The 20,587-nt window shown below is 37.9% G+C and overlaps 1 protein-coding gene across 1 annotated transcript; it reads right to left on the bottom strand.

The window, feature by feature from the left end:
• Nucleotides 1-6,827: 6,827 nt before the first annotated feature.
• On the bottom strand, nt 6,828-7,202 carry LOC110686548. The gene has a single exon (XM_021863164.1). It carries the CDS (start codon nt 7,200-7,202, stop codon nt 6,828-6,830), a length of 375 nt encoding a protein of 124 aa, XP_021718856.1.
• Between the last annotated feature and the right edge of the window lie 13,385 nt (nt 7,203-20,587).

Genomic DNA, 20,587 nt, shown 5'->3' with positions numbered 1-20,587 from the left:
AAAGGGGAGTGATCATCGGACTGTCTCTAACAATCTCAATATCCGAGCCTTAGCTCTCAAGTAGCGCAATTAAAACTGGAGTTAATGATCAGCAAGTAATGTATGCGTATGCTTAATGATTTCTAAATGATGTTTCTCAGGGGGAACATCTTCCTTTTATAGGGTCTGGAAATATGTGCCCAGTACTAGGTTTTCAGAAACCTAGGACTGACTAGGCTTGCCTAGGTATTTGGGCCCTTAAAGACCACTTTTCTAGTTGGCAATCTGCCTGCTACATGTCGTGGCCTGATTGGTCCACCTTGGACCTCTCATGAGGTGACACATGGCGGGCTCTGGTTGGTCCACGTAGATGACACGTGGTAGAGTTTAATTGGTCCACGTGGCGGGAGAAATCCTCTAATCAGCTACTATAACCTTGATTCTTATAATTACCTCAGAAACCTTAGTTTCCTTGGTTCCTATAACCACCACCTTAGCTATAGTTGTCAAAATTGCCTTGGTTGTGATAGTTCTTATTCCATTGGCCTCTTTGATTATCAAACCTTGGACCATAGTTATTATTAGACACTTAATTCACATTCTCACTCTTATTACTATCAAAATCATCACATTTATCCGAAAAAGCGTGAGGGCAATTAAAAGCATCATGATCATATGAACCACATACGTCGCAAAACAAGAATCCACTTGGAATGTTATAAGAAGAGGGAGGAGGATTAGAGTTAGAAGATGTACCTCCCCTCTTATATTGGGAGGGATGAATAGGTGCTAGAGACAAGTGACAGACTTTTGTCGTATCACCTAATCAAAAGTAATTCCTAAGTCCTCTAACTAAAGTAGATAGGGAAGTAGGGTCGAATCCACAGGGAAACAATGTTCTTTTACTCCTAATTAAATATTAAAATCTAAATTATCGAGTAACCAATTTATATTGTGTGAATTATACTAATAATTAAACTAAACAAATTAAATAAGGGAATAATCAATAATAAAAGGTCTAGGGTATAGGCTAACCAACAAATAATACTCCAGGGTAAAACATAATAATCAATCATCAATGCATAAATTAATCAGATTATAAAGGGCTTTCGCTACGTATTATAATCACAAAATTAATCTAACGGTATTAAATCGCATCTCTCGAATCTTAACTTAACCATTTATAAATTAACCTGCCTATTGAAATTAAGCCTAAACATCAATTCTCATCTCTCGAACCTCGAAACAATATTGCATAACTCATACAATTAAACCAGCGCTAATCTAATTGCATAGCAGTAAATCAATCAATAGGAAATTAACCAAAACATTAACAATCAACAATAATAAATTACCCCTTCATATTATTTATGGATCCCCACAAATCCAAGAATTAAACTACTCACACATAATTAAATCTCCACTAATCAAAGCAATAAAGCAAGACATTATTAAATCAAAGCAATTAAATTACTAAAAGTTAAGAGGGAAGAAATCGTTACCAAAATTAAAGGAATTAATGAATTGCATAAATCAAGGAGTGTAGAGAGAATAAAAGTATCAAGAACAAGCTTAAACAAAATCTGCAATTAAATCTAGGGAGAAAAGACGTAATCGTCAATGTGTAAAAACGTAAAACAATCTTTGGCAACAAAAAGTATTTATACTAAACTAATAATCCTAATTAAAGAAAAAGATTAAATAATTTAAAATCCTAATAAAAACACGCACCTGGTCGGGCGAGTGCTCGCCCTGCCGGACGTGCCTTCGGGCGAGGGGTCGCCCTGCCGGGCGCGCCTCCAGGCGAGCTCCTGGGCAGACTTGGACTTCTTCAATTGGGTCGTTTCTTAGCCCAATTTGCATTTCCTCTTTGGGTTCCAAATATATGGTCCATTTCCTGATAAGTGGCATTTATGCCACTATTCGGGATTCATTTCCCTACCATTTCCCTTCATTTATCGCTTGTTTAGCCCTTTTTTGCCGTGCTTCTCCATATATTGCACAACAATGCCATTTCCCTCTTACTTCCCCCCTACTTTACCTTCTTGTACTGTTTTTGGGTGTTTTCCTGTGTTTTGCAGGTAAACCGTTCGATACGTGAAGTAGAGGAAAGTTTGGGATAATTTTGAGAGCCGGTTTCATGAGCAAATCAAGTGAGGAGCATCTGATCAGGCTGCGCGCCCAGGAGATCCCTCTCTCCCACTCTGCGCGGGCGCACAATTCAAGAGAGAGGGCGCGCAATCGAGATGAAATCAGAATTGTGTCCACTGTAGATGCCTCGCGCGCCCTGGAGCGGGCGCACACACTGACCTGCGCGGGCGCATAGACCGACCTTTGATCACTATTTTGACCATAACTTTTGATCTACAAATTGAATTGCAGTGATTCAAGTTTCAGTGGAAACTAGACTTGAAGAGCTTTCCAACGGTAGGTTGAACGCCCCCAGAAGCCTCCTAAAATAGAAGTTACGGCCATTTGAAAATGAATGTTGCTGCCAGGCCAATCCCAGTGCGCGGGCGCGCAGGCCTCGATCGCGGGCGCGCACGAGCAGCTACGAGTCTTTTAAACGCTTCTTCCTCTCCTCTTTTTGGCCAAGTTTTGATTGGGGATTTCTTTGGGGTTTTCTCACTCCTCCTTAAGGGGTTAAACCCTAACATCTCTCCATCAATCTTCACATAAATTAGGCTTAGATTTAGTTTTAATCTTTGTTTTTATACTTTGTAATGTAGATTAAGAGTAATTTAGGGTAGTTTAGAGAGAGAAAGTGAAGAGCTTTAATGGAGGATTGAAGAAGATGAAGATGCAAAGTGACATTGTTTTGGATTACTCTTCATAAATCTAATGAGCATTCTAAACTCTATCTCATTTATTGCTTTCTTTAATTCTTGCTTTGTGTAGTTATTTGCTTGATTAGTATAGTAGTTTTGGTAATTTGTTCTCCTTGTTGGGTTTTATTCTTAGTCTCTCTCTTGTTCCTCTTTGTTGGTTAATGTTTGTTGTTCTTGTTAATTTAGTTTGTGTTAATGTCTTTGATTTTGTTAGTTTAATTATGTTAGAGTAGATTGTTAACTAGGGTTAGGGATGATTAGTGATTGATGAGCAAGATGAACACTTACTTGATGGTTTAATTGGAATTGTTGATGTATTGAACTAAAAATGAAGGTCTTAATGCTTGATGTCATTCTAGCCCATTGATGTCATGATTTAATCGCTATTGTGCTAGTTGTGCGGGAGTGAGCTAGCTTAATAGAATAATTTCATTGTTTAGTTGACCACGACCTCATAGGCGGGGTTGAGAGTTTAATGGCCTAGTGTGTGCGGGAGTGACCTAGGTTGTTAGGCAATTCTCCATATTATCGACTTGACCAATTAGATTATTGATGTTTGTTTGCTTGCGATTGATTAGTGTTAGTATAGTGGCGTGTGCGGAATAATTCTTAGTGATTTGGATGTGCTCATTGAGGTATGTGTAATGCTTGCTTCCGCTTTGGCCGGTTGAATGCATGATCTAATTGCTACCCATTTAGTTGCTTGGGAAAGAGCTAATTAGGTAGAAGTGAACCCTTTAAGTTAATCACGAGCCCTTATCCGGGGTTGGGTGCTTGATTATGTAGCGTGCTCGGGAGAGACCTAGAGGATTGAGCTTTGCCCCTTTCAAGTTATTGAGAATATCCGTGTTCATTGCTATGCTTATGCTTGTCACATTGATTGCCTTGATTCCCCTTCCCTAGTGATTTTATTTCTTAGTTTCTTTTCATAGTTTTTAGTTTTTCCCTTCTTATATTTAGTCCGGTCTTTCTCCATATCCCTTTGACCTAGCTTAGTAACGGTAGTGTTTACAATAATTCGCCGTCTCTGCGGATCGTCCCTTTACTTATCACTAGACTTGTTTGGTGTAGGTTTAGGTATATAAATATTGTTTGGTAAAGGGTAGTTAGTCCAACGACCTAACTATTCGCCTCTCATCATTGCCCCAGACTCTTCTTCTTCACCGAGCCCCTAATCACCGCTTTGATGACTCCTACCGGTCCTGGGCGTCAGAATGTGGTCATATAAATGCGACCTTACTCCAATGCTCGTAGTGGCTCTAATAAATCAAGGAAAATGCTCTAAATCTGCCATTTCCTATAAAACTATACCAAATCTATGAAAACACTAGAAATGCATATTAGTAACAAAAGTAGCTCCGTAGAGCTCAAATAAACATAATTATGGCCATTGGGACGGGGAATAAATATATATATAAAATAGACTTATCAACAAGGCACTCTCTAATTTGGCATTGATAGAAGTCACCTCCTTCCCTAGATTTGAGACTTGTGAGGACAAGTTGTTGATGGCATTGAGATGATCAACTGAGTACACCGAAGAGTTACCCTTGCTAGTTAACTCTTTTTCACCGTCTTGCCAATCTATGTAGTGCCTCACTACATCTTCTATAATGTCCACAACTTCCTCTTCCGTTTATTCATTATGGGTCCTCTAGCTCCCGCATCAAGACAAGACTTCCCTTGAGGGCTTAAACTGCCATAAAAGATTTTGATGATTTGGTAGGTAGGAATTCCATGGTGAGGACACTCTATTTTATAACCCTTGTACTTTTCCTAAGCTTCATAGAGGCTTTCATTGGATCTTTGCTTGAAACTTTAGATAAGTCCTCTTGCCTCCGCTGTTTTCTTTTGGGAGTAAAACCGGGATAGAATTCCTTAGTAACCTCATCCATTTCCTTAGTGAGTTCGACTTCTTTATCCAACCATTCCAAGGCATGCCCTATGAGAGAAAAGGGGAAAAGCTTAAGGCGGATGAATTCTTGAGAAACCCCATTCACTTTGATAGTGTTGCAATACTTCTCAAATTCTTTGAGGTGGTTTAGAGGACTCTCATGCTTGGCTCCAATAAATTGTCGCCTCTCTATCAAAGTGATCATTACCAGTCTAATTTCAAAATCATTCGCCGAAGTTGTAGGTGGAGCAATCCCGCTCTCAAACCTATATGCACTCGGAATTCCCAATTCCTTCAAAGCCACTCTTGGGTTTACTCCCATGCTTGCTTGTTCTTCTTCTTGTCTTGGAAGACTTGAGTAACTCCTAGCAACTCTTATCTTTGTAATTGTCCTCTCTATTTCCGGATCAAATGGCACTAGAAAACGACCATGTGCTCTATGCATATAATCTCATGATAAAATATTAGTAGCACTGCTACAAATGTAGCCAAAAAGGGAAAAACCGTTTTGTGTTTTTCAAATAAAATGAAATAGACTCAACTAGTTAAAACATGTCGTTAAATGCTTAAAACCATCAGCAAAATTTATAACACTTAACCAATCCTAAACCAAGTATAGGGTAAGTCGAGGGTCGAACCACAAGGAATGGGGGGTCAATAACTATAGTCTATGTGTTAAGCTATTTCGAAGAGTGAATGAATGAGTAGTCGAGAAGGCTAATCGAACCAAAGCAAATATCGTATCAAAAATCAATATCAAAAGCACTAGGGATTGGGATCCACATACAATCATGATGGTTATGCCAATTAAGGGGAAATCAATCAACCAAATGTTCTAAAGGAGGATAGTGATTGCTATCAAGAGAACTTAAAAGGTTATCTAGATCCTAGAAGTCAAACTAGGTTCCTCTATGAATGACTATCAAGAAGAATAATAAATCAAACTCAATTAATAAATGCAATCCCTTAATTAATGGTTCGTGACATTAGAAATCACTATGCAATCTAGCTTTAAAATCAAGGTTGATCACTCCTTAACAATTCAACCACATGCACAATTTTATCAACCAATTTAATCACAACATTCAATCAATCAAAATCCATCAATTAGCAATAACCGTCATTCATGCATGCTTCACCATCTCCCTAGCAAGGAATCTACTCACTAAGCATACTGAAATTTGAGAACAAAACTAAGTAAATCACAATCATCATCATCTTAAACTAAATCAAATAGAAATTCAAATCAATCACACTTTTAACCAAAAGATCAACAAATCAAACAATCAGTCATGAATAAAAAACAAAATCAAAGCAATAGAGAAGAATTAAAGGAAGAAAATCTTAATAATTATTATTGATTGAAGGAAATCCAAACCTGATTGAAGCAAAAGTTGAAGTACAAATCTAAATCCAAGAGTTTCTCTCTCTAAAACTTCTCTCTCTAGCCTCTCTAAGAACTCAATGAATAAATTCTCTCCCTAGAATAACAAACTAACGGAAAATAAAGTGGATCTCCAAAAGAAACCTATACAGGCGCACCCTCACTCAGTAATGTGCGGCCGCAAAGAAAAGGGTACGGAGCTGGAAACTCAGGTGGCGCGCCCGCACCTCAAGCCTGCGCACCCGCGCCCTTACAGCTAGGGATCTCCTCTGTGTGTCCTTCAATGCAAGAGGTGCGCTCCTAATGATCATCATTGGGGATGGCAGTCCCAAAATGAGTTTACGGTGGGTTCAACAGCATACTTCATGTGAGCGCAGCATGAGGGCGCAAGCATCAAGTCTTGGAGTAGGTCATCCCTTGATTTGTAAGCTATATAAGAGCTTCCACCTTGAACTTGAGCATCTTATAACCCGAGGAATCGCCATGAAGGGCCTTGGACTCCACCTTTCTATTGAAAATAAAGAAAAGCAACCAAGTAAAAGGGAAAAGACGATAAAAACAACGAAAATACAAGAAAAAGGGAGAATAACCAACATGTGATCAACTAGAGAATAAAAGACTAAAACTAAGGAAAAAGGCATAAAGAAAGCTATTAAAGCAACTAAAATCATCTCAAAATGATGCTATTTCAGTGCCATAAATGGCACTCATCAATTACGCCCCCGTAACTCGACCACTAACCTTAGTCAAACAGTTTTGGGTAACGTTTCCTCATATTATCCTCAGCTTCCCATGTAGCCTCCTTAGTTTTGTGGTTCGTCCATAACACTTTCACAATTCTCCCATCCTTGTTCCTTGTGCTTCTTACTTTGGTATCCAGAATCTTCACTAGTCTTTCCTCAAAGGTCAAATTCTCATTCATCTCAATGGTTTCAGGCTGTAGCACATGTGTCACATCAAGTACATACTTTCGAATTTGACTCACATGGAACACGTTGTGAACCCTTTCCAACTCATTGGGAAAATCCAACTTATATGCCACTTTTCCCACTTTTTGAATGATCTCATATGGCCCTATGTACTTTAGGCTTAGCTTTCCCTTCTTCTTGTACCTCATTACTCCCTTCATGGGTGAAATCTTCAACAACACTTTCTCTCCCACTTCATATTCCTCATCTCTTCTTTTCAAATCAGCATAACTTTTCTGTCGATCCTAGGCTGCCTTTATCTTCTCTTGGGTTAACTTCACTTGTTTCACCATATCCGCAATCATCTCTAGCCCAAGTACCATTGTCTCACTTATATCATTCCAACAAACTAGGCTTCTACACTATCGACCATACAGAGCGTCAAACGGTGTCATTCTAATGCTTGCATGATAACTGTTGTTGTAGGAAAACTCGATAAGATCCAAGTGATCTTCCTAAGACCCTTAATACTCCATCACGCATGCTCTCAACATGTCTTCCAATGTCTGAATTGTTCTCTCGGTTTGACCATTTGTCGCAGGATGAAATGTTGTGCTCATTAACAATTCGTTCCCATCACCTTTTGCAAACTTTGCCAAAAGTTAGATAGAAATCTTGAATCCCTATCCGGAATAATATACGTGGGTACCGCATGGTACTTCACCAAATACTTCACATAAGCTCTTCCCAATTGATCCATAATCCAAGTACTTCTCTTAGGTATAAATGCTGATGACTTCGTCAACCTGTCTACTATTACCCAAATAGTGTCATTTCCAGCCTTGGTCTTAGGCAATGTTTAAACAAAATCTATAAAAATTGAATCCCACTTCCATTTTGGCACATCCAAGGATTGGACCTTTCCTTGAGGCTTACGATGCTCAATCTTCACTTTCTGACACGTCAAACACTTGGCCACAAATTCAAATACTTCTCTCTTCATATTGGGACACCAAAAAGTCTTCTTCATATCCTTATACAATTTATACCCTCCAGGATGCATTGAATAAGGATAATTATGGGCTTCCTCCATCAATCTCTACTTCAAATCTCCACGACTTTGTGGCACACATCATCTTTCCTTGAAACAAATACTCCCTTCATCACCAATGGTGAAATCCAACACCTAACCTTCATCGATCTTTTTCTTTATTACTTTCAACTTCTCGTCTTCCAGTTGACTTTCCCTTATCTCATCATAAATGGATGGTTGAATTACCAATGCATTTAACATCCTAGTCACTTCTCCATGTTCCCATAACCTCCAAATTCATTTTCTGAAATTCCATACACAACTGATCTGGTACCACCATTACATTCATCGAATGTTTTAACTTCCTACTTAAAGCATCTGCCACAACATTAGCTTTTCCCTCATGATATTGAATATCCAACATATAATCACTGAGAAATTCCAACCATCTCCCCTGCCTTCCATTCATTTACTTTTGGGTGAAATTGTACTTCAAACTCTTATGATCCGTGAAAATCCTACAAGTCACCCCATACAAATAATGCTTCCAAATCTTCAAAGCAAACATTATTACGGCTAACTCTAAATCATTGGTTGGGTGATTCCCTTCATGTGGTTTCAACTGCCTTGAAGCATACGCAATCACCCTTCGATTCTGCATTAAAATACATCCTAGTCGAAACTTTGATGCATCACTATACACTTCATATAGATCACTTCAATCAGGCAAAGCCAGTACAGGTGATGTAGTTAACCTTTCTTTCAGGGTCTGAAACGCCTCCTCATACTCTTTAGTCCATGAAAACTGATGCTCCTTTTTCATCAAACTTGTCATGGGCTTCGTAATCCTTGAATAATCCCTCACAAACCTTCTGTAATAACTTGCTAAACCCAAGAAACTTCTCACGTCCGACACATTCCTTGGGGTTGTCCATTCACTGACAGCTCGAATCTTGCTTGGATAAACTGAAACTCTTTCATTGGATATCACATGGCCCAAAAATGCCACTTTTTCCAACTAAAACTCACACTTTGACAACTTAGCATACAAATGGTGCTCTCTCAAACATGACAGTACTTCTCTTAAATGCTCCTTATCCTCTTCTTTATCCCTTGAATAAATCAAAATATCATCAATAAACACCAATACAAACTTATCCAAGTATGGCCTGAAAATCCTATGCATCAAATCCATGAACACTACTGGTGCATTGGTCAAACCAAACGGCATAATTGTTAAGTCATAGTGACTATAACGGGTCTTGAGAGCACTCTTTGGAATATCTTGCTCCGCAATCCTCAACTGGTGATAACCTGACCTTAAATCTATCTTCGAAAACACTCCATCCCCTTTCAACTGATCAAACAAATCATCGATCCTTGGTAATGGATACATATTCTTCACTATAACCTTATTCAACTCTCGATAATTAGTACACAACCTCATACTTCCATCCTTTTTCTTTACAAACAACACTGGAGCTTCCTAGGGTGAGGAACTAGGTCGAATGTAGCCTTTCTCCAACAAATCATCCAATTGAGTCTTCAACTCTTTCATCTCAGCTGGAGCCATCCTATATGGAGCTTTAGAATTAGGTCTAGTACCAGGCACTAGGTAGATAGTGAACTCAACATCCCTTACAGGTGGCATACCAGGAATCTCATCTGGAAACACATCAGGAAACTCCTCTATAACAGGATTACTTTCATCACTCTCTAACCTAAGACTTTCAACTACTCTCTTAGAAAAATAAAAGAATGGGATGCTCGCGAATCAAATAAAACTTTCACATACAAAGAATTATAAGGAAAACACCAATTAACACATCATTAGAAGTTTTAGCCTCACGGCTGTTCATCACAAATATATGACCCTTTAGGGCACCTCTCGTAACGCTACTGGTTCTAACCTTGGGTGTAAATCCACTAGGATAAGATGGTTTGCTATGAGCACTAGACTCTTTCACTTTTCCTGACTTAACGTCAGCCTCTTTCTTGTAACACTCATACTCACGGTGTCCCAACTTCTGGTAGTAACAGCAAGTTACCGGGTTCCCTTCACAGTCCTTCCCTGGGTGGTCTTTCTTACACCTCTTGCAAATATACTTCCTCTTTGGTTTCCATCCCCTCTAGCATTGGCAGACTAGCCTCCATTCCCTTTCCAAAGTTCCCTTTGTTGTCCCTCTTATCTCTAGAATTCCATTGGTGCTTACCATTGAGCTTATGCCTCTTTTCACTCCCTTGAAAAGAGTCCTGGTTCTTCCTTTTCTCTCCAGAATTCTCCATCTCTTTCCCCTTGATTCCGTACAGGTGGGATGCACGGCCATAGACTTCATCTAAGGTCTCAAAGGTAACTCTCCCTAGCTTCCCTTGGAGGTTCAGGGTTAGGCCTTGCTAAAATCTCTGAGCTTTGATGGTTTCGGTAGGGACTACTTCCGAGGAAAACCTCATCAACTCAATGAACTTGTTGTAGTATTCATTGATAGACATGTTCCCCATTCTCCGGTTGGTGAACTCCATAGGCTTCCTTAAACTCATCCCACCAAAAGTTTGGTCTTTTCATCAACTCATCCTTTCTTTGGGCCCACCATAAGTCAGCTTCCTCCCTTAGATAATAAACATCATTATTCACCCTTAGCTCACTTGGGCAATTGATAGCATCAAACAACTTGTCAAACACCCTAATCTAGTTTTTAAGACTGGTTAGGTCTTTCTTTCCCAAGTAAACAGGTGGTTTGGCTGTAGCAACTCTCTTAAAAACTTCACTATAAAAGTCAAGGTCAAAATTACAATTCCCTTGGTTCACCACTTTTGTGATGTTTTTAGTGATATGGGTTAGCTTTCTAAGGACCTTCCCTACTTTGGAACCAGTGCGCTTTCTTCCCATTTGGTTTCTCATCCTTGCAGACATACTTCTTAGGTATAATTACCATACTTTTGAAAATCAAAACAAGTTCTACTCATATAATCATTTAACTCAATAACATAGAGAAAATTCCAATAAAATAACTTCATTTCATTAATAATCAAATTGAAAGTACAACTTTGCCATCTAAGGCAATTATTGAAAGCAATAAACATAGCATAACTCAATCATTCAAGCAACACTTTCAGAATAGTCGTCCTCATTGGGATCATAGTCAAGATCATCTTGCTTAGCCTTTCTCTTATCACTTAGGTAAGTCGTGAAAGTTCAGTTATATCCACTGTCACTTAGAGTATAGCCTGAACTTGAATTTAGGATGTAATTTGGGCTTTTGTGTGGACTAGCACAACCACAAGTTGGCTTTGAAGAAGTATTGGGCTTTTGTTGAACTTTTGGTGAAGATGGATGGTATTCAGGACTTGGTGGCTTTTGATTAACTTCTTGGGTACGAGTTCTGGGCCTTTTTCCAATATGGAAATGGACTTTTGGACTTGGACGCCTTGGAGGTTCGTAGCTTGGAGTATGTGAAGGAGAAGAGTAATTCTTGCTCCTCCCAAGAGGTGGTATGGACTCATCACTGGAGGACTCAAATTCATGACGACACTTTCAATATGAAAAAAGGTAGTTGAGCATTTAAGTAGTACATTTGCTCATTTTCTCTCAAGGTAGCATTCTTTGAGAGTTTGGGAAATTTCACAATTCTCCTCCTTGGCTCATAGTCACGTTTAACATAATGCAAGTCTCTTTTGAAGCTAGACATGGTTGCTAACCACTTCCCTTCATGATGGTGTACTTCATTCCACATTCCATTATCCTTGATTACACCTTATACTTGTCAAAGAGAGGTTTGTATTTGAAAACTCTAGGCAAGTGGGCTAAGGCCAAGAAAATCATCCAAGGTGGTTGGGTCAACACTTCCAATCCATATCGTTCATAGAGGGTTAAGGCCAAAGTAACTATGCCAATCACAACTCACTAACACTAACTCCATCATCTTTCAAATAATGCAAGTTAAAGTATTTCTTTCTCATTTCATCAATCTTTTCCATCTGTTTCACATACACATACAAAACAATCAATTCAATGCCAATTCACATAAGTAATTCAATTCAAAAATCCATTTGCATAAGGCAATTCATAATTCAATCAACGAAATATAACTCAAGATTACCCAACCATGGGCAATAACTCAAAAATTTCGGACCTATGACCATAGATTAAGGTGTCCTAACACCAACTTTAATGCACACATAATCACACAACTCAACCTTTCAAATAGTTTCAATTCTTTTTATTTTCGAATATAATGATAATGTACTTAAACATGATATTAGACGGTCGAGCACGCGTCTCCCAAGTAAGTTACCTACAGCATCGAGGAGAGCCTTGCCTAGACAGAGAGACGTACTCGAGAATCCTTTTCTTAATCATCTTTTTTCCACAAACAGGTAAATAATTTTTATATATAAAATAAAGCTTTTGACTTTCACACACAAATGCGAAACTCTATCTTATATGCCCTCTTAAGTCTACCCATGATTTTTATTTTTCCCAAATTTTAATCTTTTTAGGACCTGAAAAACTGAATACCAGTTTGTAACACCCCCAAATCTCCCTCTACTGGAATACCAGTATAATATGTATAATTATACCGTAGAGATAGACTTAGGCGTATTAACAGCGCGTGATTATGCAAGGCTACTCAAAACTACTAACTCAATTAAAACATTACAGCGGAAACTTAAACTCTTTCTTTATTAATAAATAATATAAATAGAAATCATTGTCATGAGTACTCAAAAATAGAAACAAAGACCAACATTCCTAACTAGGTGAAGAATATCCCGAGACTCCCAAATGCTCATTTACTGACTCCACCTGAAAATAGTCAACATTTCTTACCATTAAGGTAAACAGGGCAAACAAAAAAAAATAAGAAATACGGATTAGCAAAATATGCAAAGTACGATAAGTGCAAGATAAGTAAACTCAATTTATTCGCAAACATGCTTTTGAAACCAATTCCAATAATTGATCCAATAGTTCCAAACTCATTATTCAAAACCAATTCCAGTAATTCAATAATTCGATCAAACGATTAATAAAACCAATTACTCACCTAAGTATGCACACCCCCCAAGCTAGTGTCTTTATATTGAAAGGCTATCCTTGAGCAAAGACTCGGTCATACAAAGTCCAAGGTCTTATCAACCAAATCCGCATAGTGGGATTACTATAATCATGCTTGTAAAGATTAAATAATAATAATTCAATAAAACCTCTTTAATTCAATAATTCCAATCTTTATAACAACTCAAAACTTCTTTTTATTTAATTCAACATGCTTTCGAAATCAACCTTTTAAAACATGATAAATAATTTAATCATTCAAAACATGATAAAAATCATTCCTTAAAACTTAATTATTAAAACCAATTATTTAAACATACTTTATTTTATAAATCGTAATTTAATTCAATCATCATAAAAATCATATAAAACATGCTTATTCAATCCAATCAATTTTGAAGGTATCTAGCCACCTAAACGTACGTTGATCCTTGCTTAGCAATACACAAAAAGAACTTCAAGAACTCTTGTCAAACACACCCTATAAATAAATATAACCTTAATCAATATAAGATTAACAAATAATCACAAAAATTAAAATAAAAAAAAAAAATAAAATAGATAAACCCAACTATATGTACATGAACCTTATAAATTGATTTTATTTAATTAAAAATACTCATTATAATTTTATTTTTATAAAACCCCCATAATAATAATAATATAATTAATTAAGAGAAGAGAAAAAGAAGAGGTAGAAAACCAAGGGATAGGAGAAGAAGAGGTGGTGGCAAGGGGCGACAGCCGTCCGGCAGGTGGCTGCTGGTGGTCAGCGGTGGTGGCTAGCGTCGGCGGCTGACCGGCGAAGGTGACAGCCGGCGGTGGAGGTGGTGTATGGTGGTTGTGGCAGTGCAAGAATAATAGAAAGAGTGGAGAGAATTAGAGAGAGATTAAGAGAGAAATTAGAGAAATTTGGTGTGAATGTTTAGATATGATTCAAGGGGTATTTATAGGCTAGCTCATGCAAGAATTATGGTTAGAAAATATAGGAAGCATTATGGTAATTTTGGTTTAAGGAATTACTTGGAAAGGTGAGCTAAAAAATTAAGGAAAGTTTAGTTTTATAGTGATTAAGGAATAATTATATATGGAAAGTATGTTGTCAAGAAAAATAATATGTAAATGGCTTTTCTTGGGGAATAATCAATAATGATTTAAGGTAGGGAAATAAGATGATCAAATATTTAGGAGATGGAAAATAAGAATTAAGGAAAAATAATATAATTAAGGAAGATAATTAAATATACAAACTACCAAAATAAATTGCTCAAAATCAATTCAATGTGGCTGAAAATTTTGAGCTTTCCTAAGCTCAAAATTTTGGACCTCTTGTCTAGAGTTTAGGAAGTTATTTTGCTAAATTTGAAGGATTAAAAATGATTGAGTAAATAATATAAATTTTATAAAATAATTAATTAAGAAAATAATAATTATTCACTAAATAAATTAACTATGAAAATTAGATTTTCCACACTAGGAAAATCCGAAATTCATAGCTTATTAATTAGGAATTTTCTGACCTTTTTAATAAATAATAAAATATAATTTTTCTTAATTAAAATATCTGATATATATATATATATAATCAGGTTTTTATATAAAATAAGTGGATAATAAATCTTATCCAAAATCCAAAATAATAATTAAGTTTTAAAATGCTTTTGGCCCCAAAATTCAAATATCATTTTGGCTCCAAAATTTCAAATAGTAAAATAATTTACTAAAATATACTTTTTAAAAAATTATTAATTAATTAATTAATTAGAAAATACTTTTCAAAAATATGGGGTATTCAAATATCATTGCGTCAATGTCTAAGCATTAGAGCCACCCACTTATTTTGTCAAGCTAAGATGGTGTTGATAATTAAGGGCTTTAGCTATGATGGTGATCATACCCCCACATTGGATATCCCCATTCATCTCTGATTTTTCTCTCAAATCAATACATCTTGTAATGAACCTGAATCCCATGTTAACTTGCCCATCAAAATCTCTCTCAAACCTTGAAGCCGTGTAGAGGACTTCCATTTCCTCCCTTGTAAGTTTACCTAGATCTTTTTTCGAGTAGCAAGCGTACCCCATTAGTCTATGAAAGGTGCAAAGAACTGGGCTAAACATGTGGCTAGCAAGGCTTGTTTTGGTTTTGAAAATAGGAGTGTTTGCCACTTCATTCCACGAATTTGGCTCATTTTAGCCTCTTTAATCTTCGTTCAAAGGATCAAATATGTGGTTAAAAGGGTTCCAACCAAAAATCTCATTTAGTCTTGTGAGAGTTAATGTCTTCTCGAAATTGAACATTCGAAATGTGATTTTGAATTCGGGGAATTCCCCTTCTTTCGAAATTTTTGTGGCTTGGTTGGAGGATAAGAATTCAAGGGTGATATCGACATAAGTTTTCTCTCATTTGCTCAAGAACTCTAGCCACCTAAAATTTTCCGCTACTCTCTGCACTCCTACATCTATGCCAAGGTCTTGACAAGCTTTTTGGTCATAGAATTTTGTGAGAAGGATTTTTCTTTTTTTGAGCTCACTATGTGCGGACTTGTAGGTTCCTAAGATTTTAATTATTGGTATTTGGTTGGGTTCAGGTTCATTTGCGATAAAGGAAGATGGAGTAGTGGCTTTTGACTTTCTCTTCCTAAACAAATTGGCCATGACTTCCCTTCTCTAATTTATCACAAACTTCACCAACAACAATTTCAATCACCTTTGTTTTTTCAATCAACACCAACAAGTCACTCACAACAACAATAATCAACAACCAAACATGGACAACGATTTCAACAAATTTATCTCACAATTTTTTTTTCAAGTTCACCAATCACAAATTCCACAATATAGTAGACAATGTAGCACTTTACTCACAATATCAACAATATATTCCACAATTTCACACACAAGAATGAGAAATATTACACCAATTTACCAAATTGAAGAAATTAACAAGAAGAACCCTAAGGTTCAAGTGGGAATGTAAAGAAAGGAATTTATGCTAAACCTTGTTCAATTTCGAACTTCCTTACTCAAATTTGGTGACTTTCCTCTTCTTGCCAAATGGAGGGTAAAAAATGGGGGTTTTCTCATTCTTGTTAAAAAGTGTGAAAATTTGGTGTTTTTGTGTGGAGAATGTAGTGTAGATGGTGGATTTGTGATTTTATTTGTGAGAATTTTTAAGTGGGAGTGTGAGGATTTGATGAGAGAAGGTGAGTGTTCAAGGTTTTTTAGAGAGAGAAAGAAGGGTTAGAGTTAGTATGGTAAGTGAAAGAAGGTGATTGAGTGAAAGAAAAAGGGGGTGGGTCGGTTTAGAGCTGTGAGAATGTTTTTCTTTTTCCTTTTTTTTATAAGAGGGGAAAGTGAAATACGCCCAGCACTAGTAGGCGCGGCCGCAACTCGAAAGAGGAAAGGCCGCTCCTCGCAAGGACAGAAGTTACTACCTCGAGCTAAAAAATTGAGGTGCGACCGCTCCTGATGAACTAGAGAGGTCACTCCTACTTTAGAGCGGGCGCAACCTATATTGGGAGAGGCCGCGCCTATCGAAGATAGATGGTTCTATCCACTTCTGGTGAATCGGGCACGGCCGCTCTTGATGAAATGGAGAGGCCGCTCCTCACCTGTAGACCTTGACTTTAGACATTTTTTTTAAAGGGGTGGAGCGACCGCGACGTGCCAGTGGAGAGGCCGCTCCACATTAAAAATTTCGAAACTGCCTTTTAGGCAAAATGTTAGTGAAGGAGATGGAAAGGGCTCTCCAAAGTACTGGAGAGGCCTCTCCTTAAGAGCGGCCACGACACATTGTTGGAGAGGCCGCTCCAATCTAAAAATTTCAAATCCTGCCTCCAAGGCAGTTTGTTGATGAAGAGGTTGGAGAGGCCTCTCCAAAAGACCAGAGAGGTCGCGCCATAATTCTGGAGAGGCTGCGCCTTCACCTAAAATTCAATTCTTCCTCGTTCTTTCTTTTTCTTGTGCGGCCTCTCCTTTCCTTTGGAGAGGCCGCTCCTTTACTGGAGCTACTACCTTTTATGCGCCCTCCCTCTTTTTTTTATTTTTTTTTCGATTTGGGTTTTTTGGAAGTCGGGGTAGGGTTTGCTTAGTGGTTGCATGGTGGTTTTGGGGAGGGGGTAATCGGCGACGCTATGGGTGATGGATGGACACCGGGCTGGGCAGTGGGGATGGAGTTAAGGTGGGACAGTGGGAGAAGGGGAGGAGGGTTGATGTTTTTCTTGGTTTTTGTGTTTTTTTTTTAAAAAAAATTTTTGGACCAATTAGGACTTGACATGTGTCAAGTAACCTGATATAATAGGTCATTGACTTTTGTTGACCGGTTTGGGATTAAAGAAAGAAAACACCCCCCAAAGTTGGGATTATTCCAGAATAATCCAAAGTTGAGATTATTGTAAGAAAATGGAGTAAAGTTGGGATTATTATTTACAACTTTTCCTATATAATTTGTAGAAGTTAATAGTTTAGTGTAAAGATGACAATACTTCAAATTTAAGTTGGGTCTAGACTTGTCTAGCAAGACTCAGATTCATATTTTTGGGCAATTGATTCATCTTCCATTTCTATCTTGAAAAATAGAATAGATGTTTATGTTTATTTACCTAACCTTAGTTATTCTTAATTTGCTTTGTTTACTCATTTACAATTTGGTAAAGATTTTTGTGATTTTAGTTCATCAAGGTTGGTTTACCAGATTTGATTAATTCCTCTATTTTAAAAAGAAAAAGAAAAAAACATATTCGATTTTTTTTATGATTTTTTCACCAAATACCCCTGAGTTTTAACATAATTCACAAAATACCACCAACTTTTTTCAAATTCACCATTTAATATCCAGTTCTATTAAAATGTCACAACATACCATTTCCGTTAACTCAGTTAGTCATTAACGTTAATTGTGCCACGTGGTAACTTGTAATTAGTTCTTATTAATATTATTTACGTAATTAATTAACTTTAGAAAAATTATTTTAAAATTTAAGAATAAAATAAAAAAATAAAAAAAACACCACCATAACAAGCCCTTGCTGCCCCGAACCACTTCCCGGCTAGCTGGTGACCATCCCCCTCCCCCGCCGGCGACAATTCCAACCCCAGCCACCACCTTAGTCGAAAACCCAGCCACCACCTAGCCGAATTCCCCAGCCATCACCTTCGCCGAATTCAACCCAACCCCGCCTTTCCACCTTAGGTGAACACCCAGCCACCACCCCAAAACCCCTTTGCCGGAAGCCCAAACCCTCTCTCACACGTCGCCGCCGCCCAAGTGGTGTGAGCGGATTAGATTAGGTCGTTGGACTAACTATCCCTCTACCAAACAATATTTTTATGCCTAAACCTACACTAGACAAGTCTAATGGTAAGTAAAGGGTCGATCCGCAGAGACGGCTAAACTATCGTCAACACTACCACCAACTAAGCTAGGTCAAAGGAGATATGAGGGGTGGATTAAAACAAAAGCTGATAGCTAACTAACTACAGAATTAGAACCTCGGAAATAAAATCACTAGGGAAGGGGAATCAAGAATAATTAATGTGACGAGCACAAGCATAGCAATAAGCATGGACATTCGCAATAAAATGCAAGGGGCAACTCTTAATCATCTAGGTCTCTCCCGAGCACGCTATACAATTAAACACCCAATCCCGGCCAAAGGCTCGTGATCAACTCAAGGGGTTCTCTTCTGCCTAAATAGCTCTTTTCCAAGCAACTAAATAGGGTAGCAATTAAATCATGCATTCAATTAGCCAAAGTGAAAGCAAGCATTAACACACCTCAATGAGCACTTCCAAATCATCAAGAAATAACCATACACACCGATATACTAGCACTAATCAAACGCAAACAAACACTATTGATTATCTAATCGGTCAAGTAGATGAAATTGGAGAATTGCCTAACAACCTAGGTCACTCTCGCACACACTAGGCCATTAGACTCTTAACCTCGCCTATGAGGTCGTGGTCAACCAAGCAACGAAATTCTTCTATTAAACTAGCTCACTCTCACACAACTAGCATAATAGCAATTAAATCATGATATCGATTGGCTAAAAAGACACCAAGCATTAAGCCCTTCATTCTTAGTTCAATACACCAACAATCCCCATCAAACCATCAATAAAGTGTTCATTTTCCACATTAATCAACAATCATCCCTAACCCTAGCTAGGAAACTAAACTAACATGACTAAATCAACAAGACAATGAAACTAACACAAACTAAACTAAAATGAACAACTAACATTAACCAATAAAGAAAAACAATGAAGAAACTAAGAACAAGAACAATGAAGAACAAGGGAAAAGCAACAAAGAGGAACTATTGAAATAATCTACTACTCTAAACATTCAATAAACCAAAGAAAGCGATAAGTAAAGAAAGCAATAAAATTGAGATAGAGTTTAGAATGCTCATTAAAGTATTGAAAAGGAATCCAAAACAATGTCACACTTTGCATCTTCAACCTCCTCAATCCACCATTGAAGCTCTTCACTTTCTCTCTCTAAACTACTCTTAAACTAAATTACAAAACAAAGATTAAAACTAAATCTAAGCCCTAATATAAGTGGTGAAATGATGGAGAAAGCAAAGGGGTTTCATCCCCTCAAGGAGGAGAGAAGACCCCGAAAACTCCCCCCCCCCCTAAGAAGTCTAAGAAGTGATCTATTTATATTATAAGAAGAGAAAGCAAGAAATCCAAAAATTAAGCTCGTAAAAGACCCAGAACCCCGCGCCCGCGGTACCCAGAGCCGCGCCCGCGGCAAGGCATCTTCAGAAAATTGCAAAGTTGGGGAAAGCAGAGGGCCGCGCCCGCGGAAAAAATAGTCGCGCCCGCGGCACAGATAGTCGCGCCTGCGTCACCATGGGCCGCGCCCGCGGAGCCTGTTAGCGTCTTGCAGATTCAAAAGGCCATAACTTCTGTTCTAGGAAGCCTCTTAGGGTGTGCAACCTACCGTTGGAAATCTCTTCAAGTCTTCCAACGCAATTTGAATCGCCTCAATCCGATGTGTAGATCAAAAGTTATGGCTGAAAGAATGAACACGACTTGGCTTAAGGCCTTCTACGAGCTTCAAGCTTTCTTGTCTCAAGCTTCTTAGCTTCTTTCTTAGCTTCAAGATTCTTCTATTGAAATTTCTTGCCTTTTCTCGGGTCATAAGCATCGAAGAAAGCGTCAAGCTAGAAACCGAGCAAAAAACATATTATTCACAACTAAGGCCTAAAACCATAAACTAAGAAAAAGGTAACTAAAACAAGACTAAAAGGAATAGAAATAACAAAGAAACACCGAAATAAACCTAAAACTAAGGGAGAAAAACGCCCTAATATGTGTCATAAATGACACTTATCACCAAGTTGCCGAAAACCAGCACCCACGAAACCCTAAACACCAAAGTCGAAACCCTAGATTTTGGTTTTAGGGTTTCGGCGTACATGGTGGTTCAGTGGGGTAAAGATGGCACCGGGACAGAGCCAATTCGTTCGCTGACGCGGGGGAGGGG

This window comes from Chenopodium quinoa, unplaced genomic scaffold (genome assembly GCF_001683475.1).
Source record: "Chenopodium quinoa cultivar QQ74 unplaced genomic scaffold, ASM168347v1, whole genome shotgun sequence".
In the NCBI taxonomy this organism is placed as follows: Eukaryota; Viridiplantae; Streptophyta; class Magnoliopsida; order Caryophyllales; family Amaranthaceae; genus Chenopodium; species Chenopodium quinoa.
Note: the sequence above shows the minus strand (reverse complement) of the source record. Positions and strands in the feature narration are given on the sequence as shown.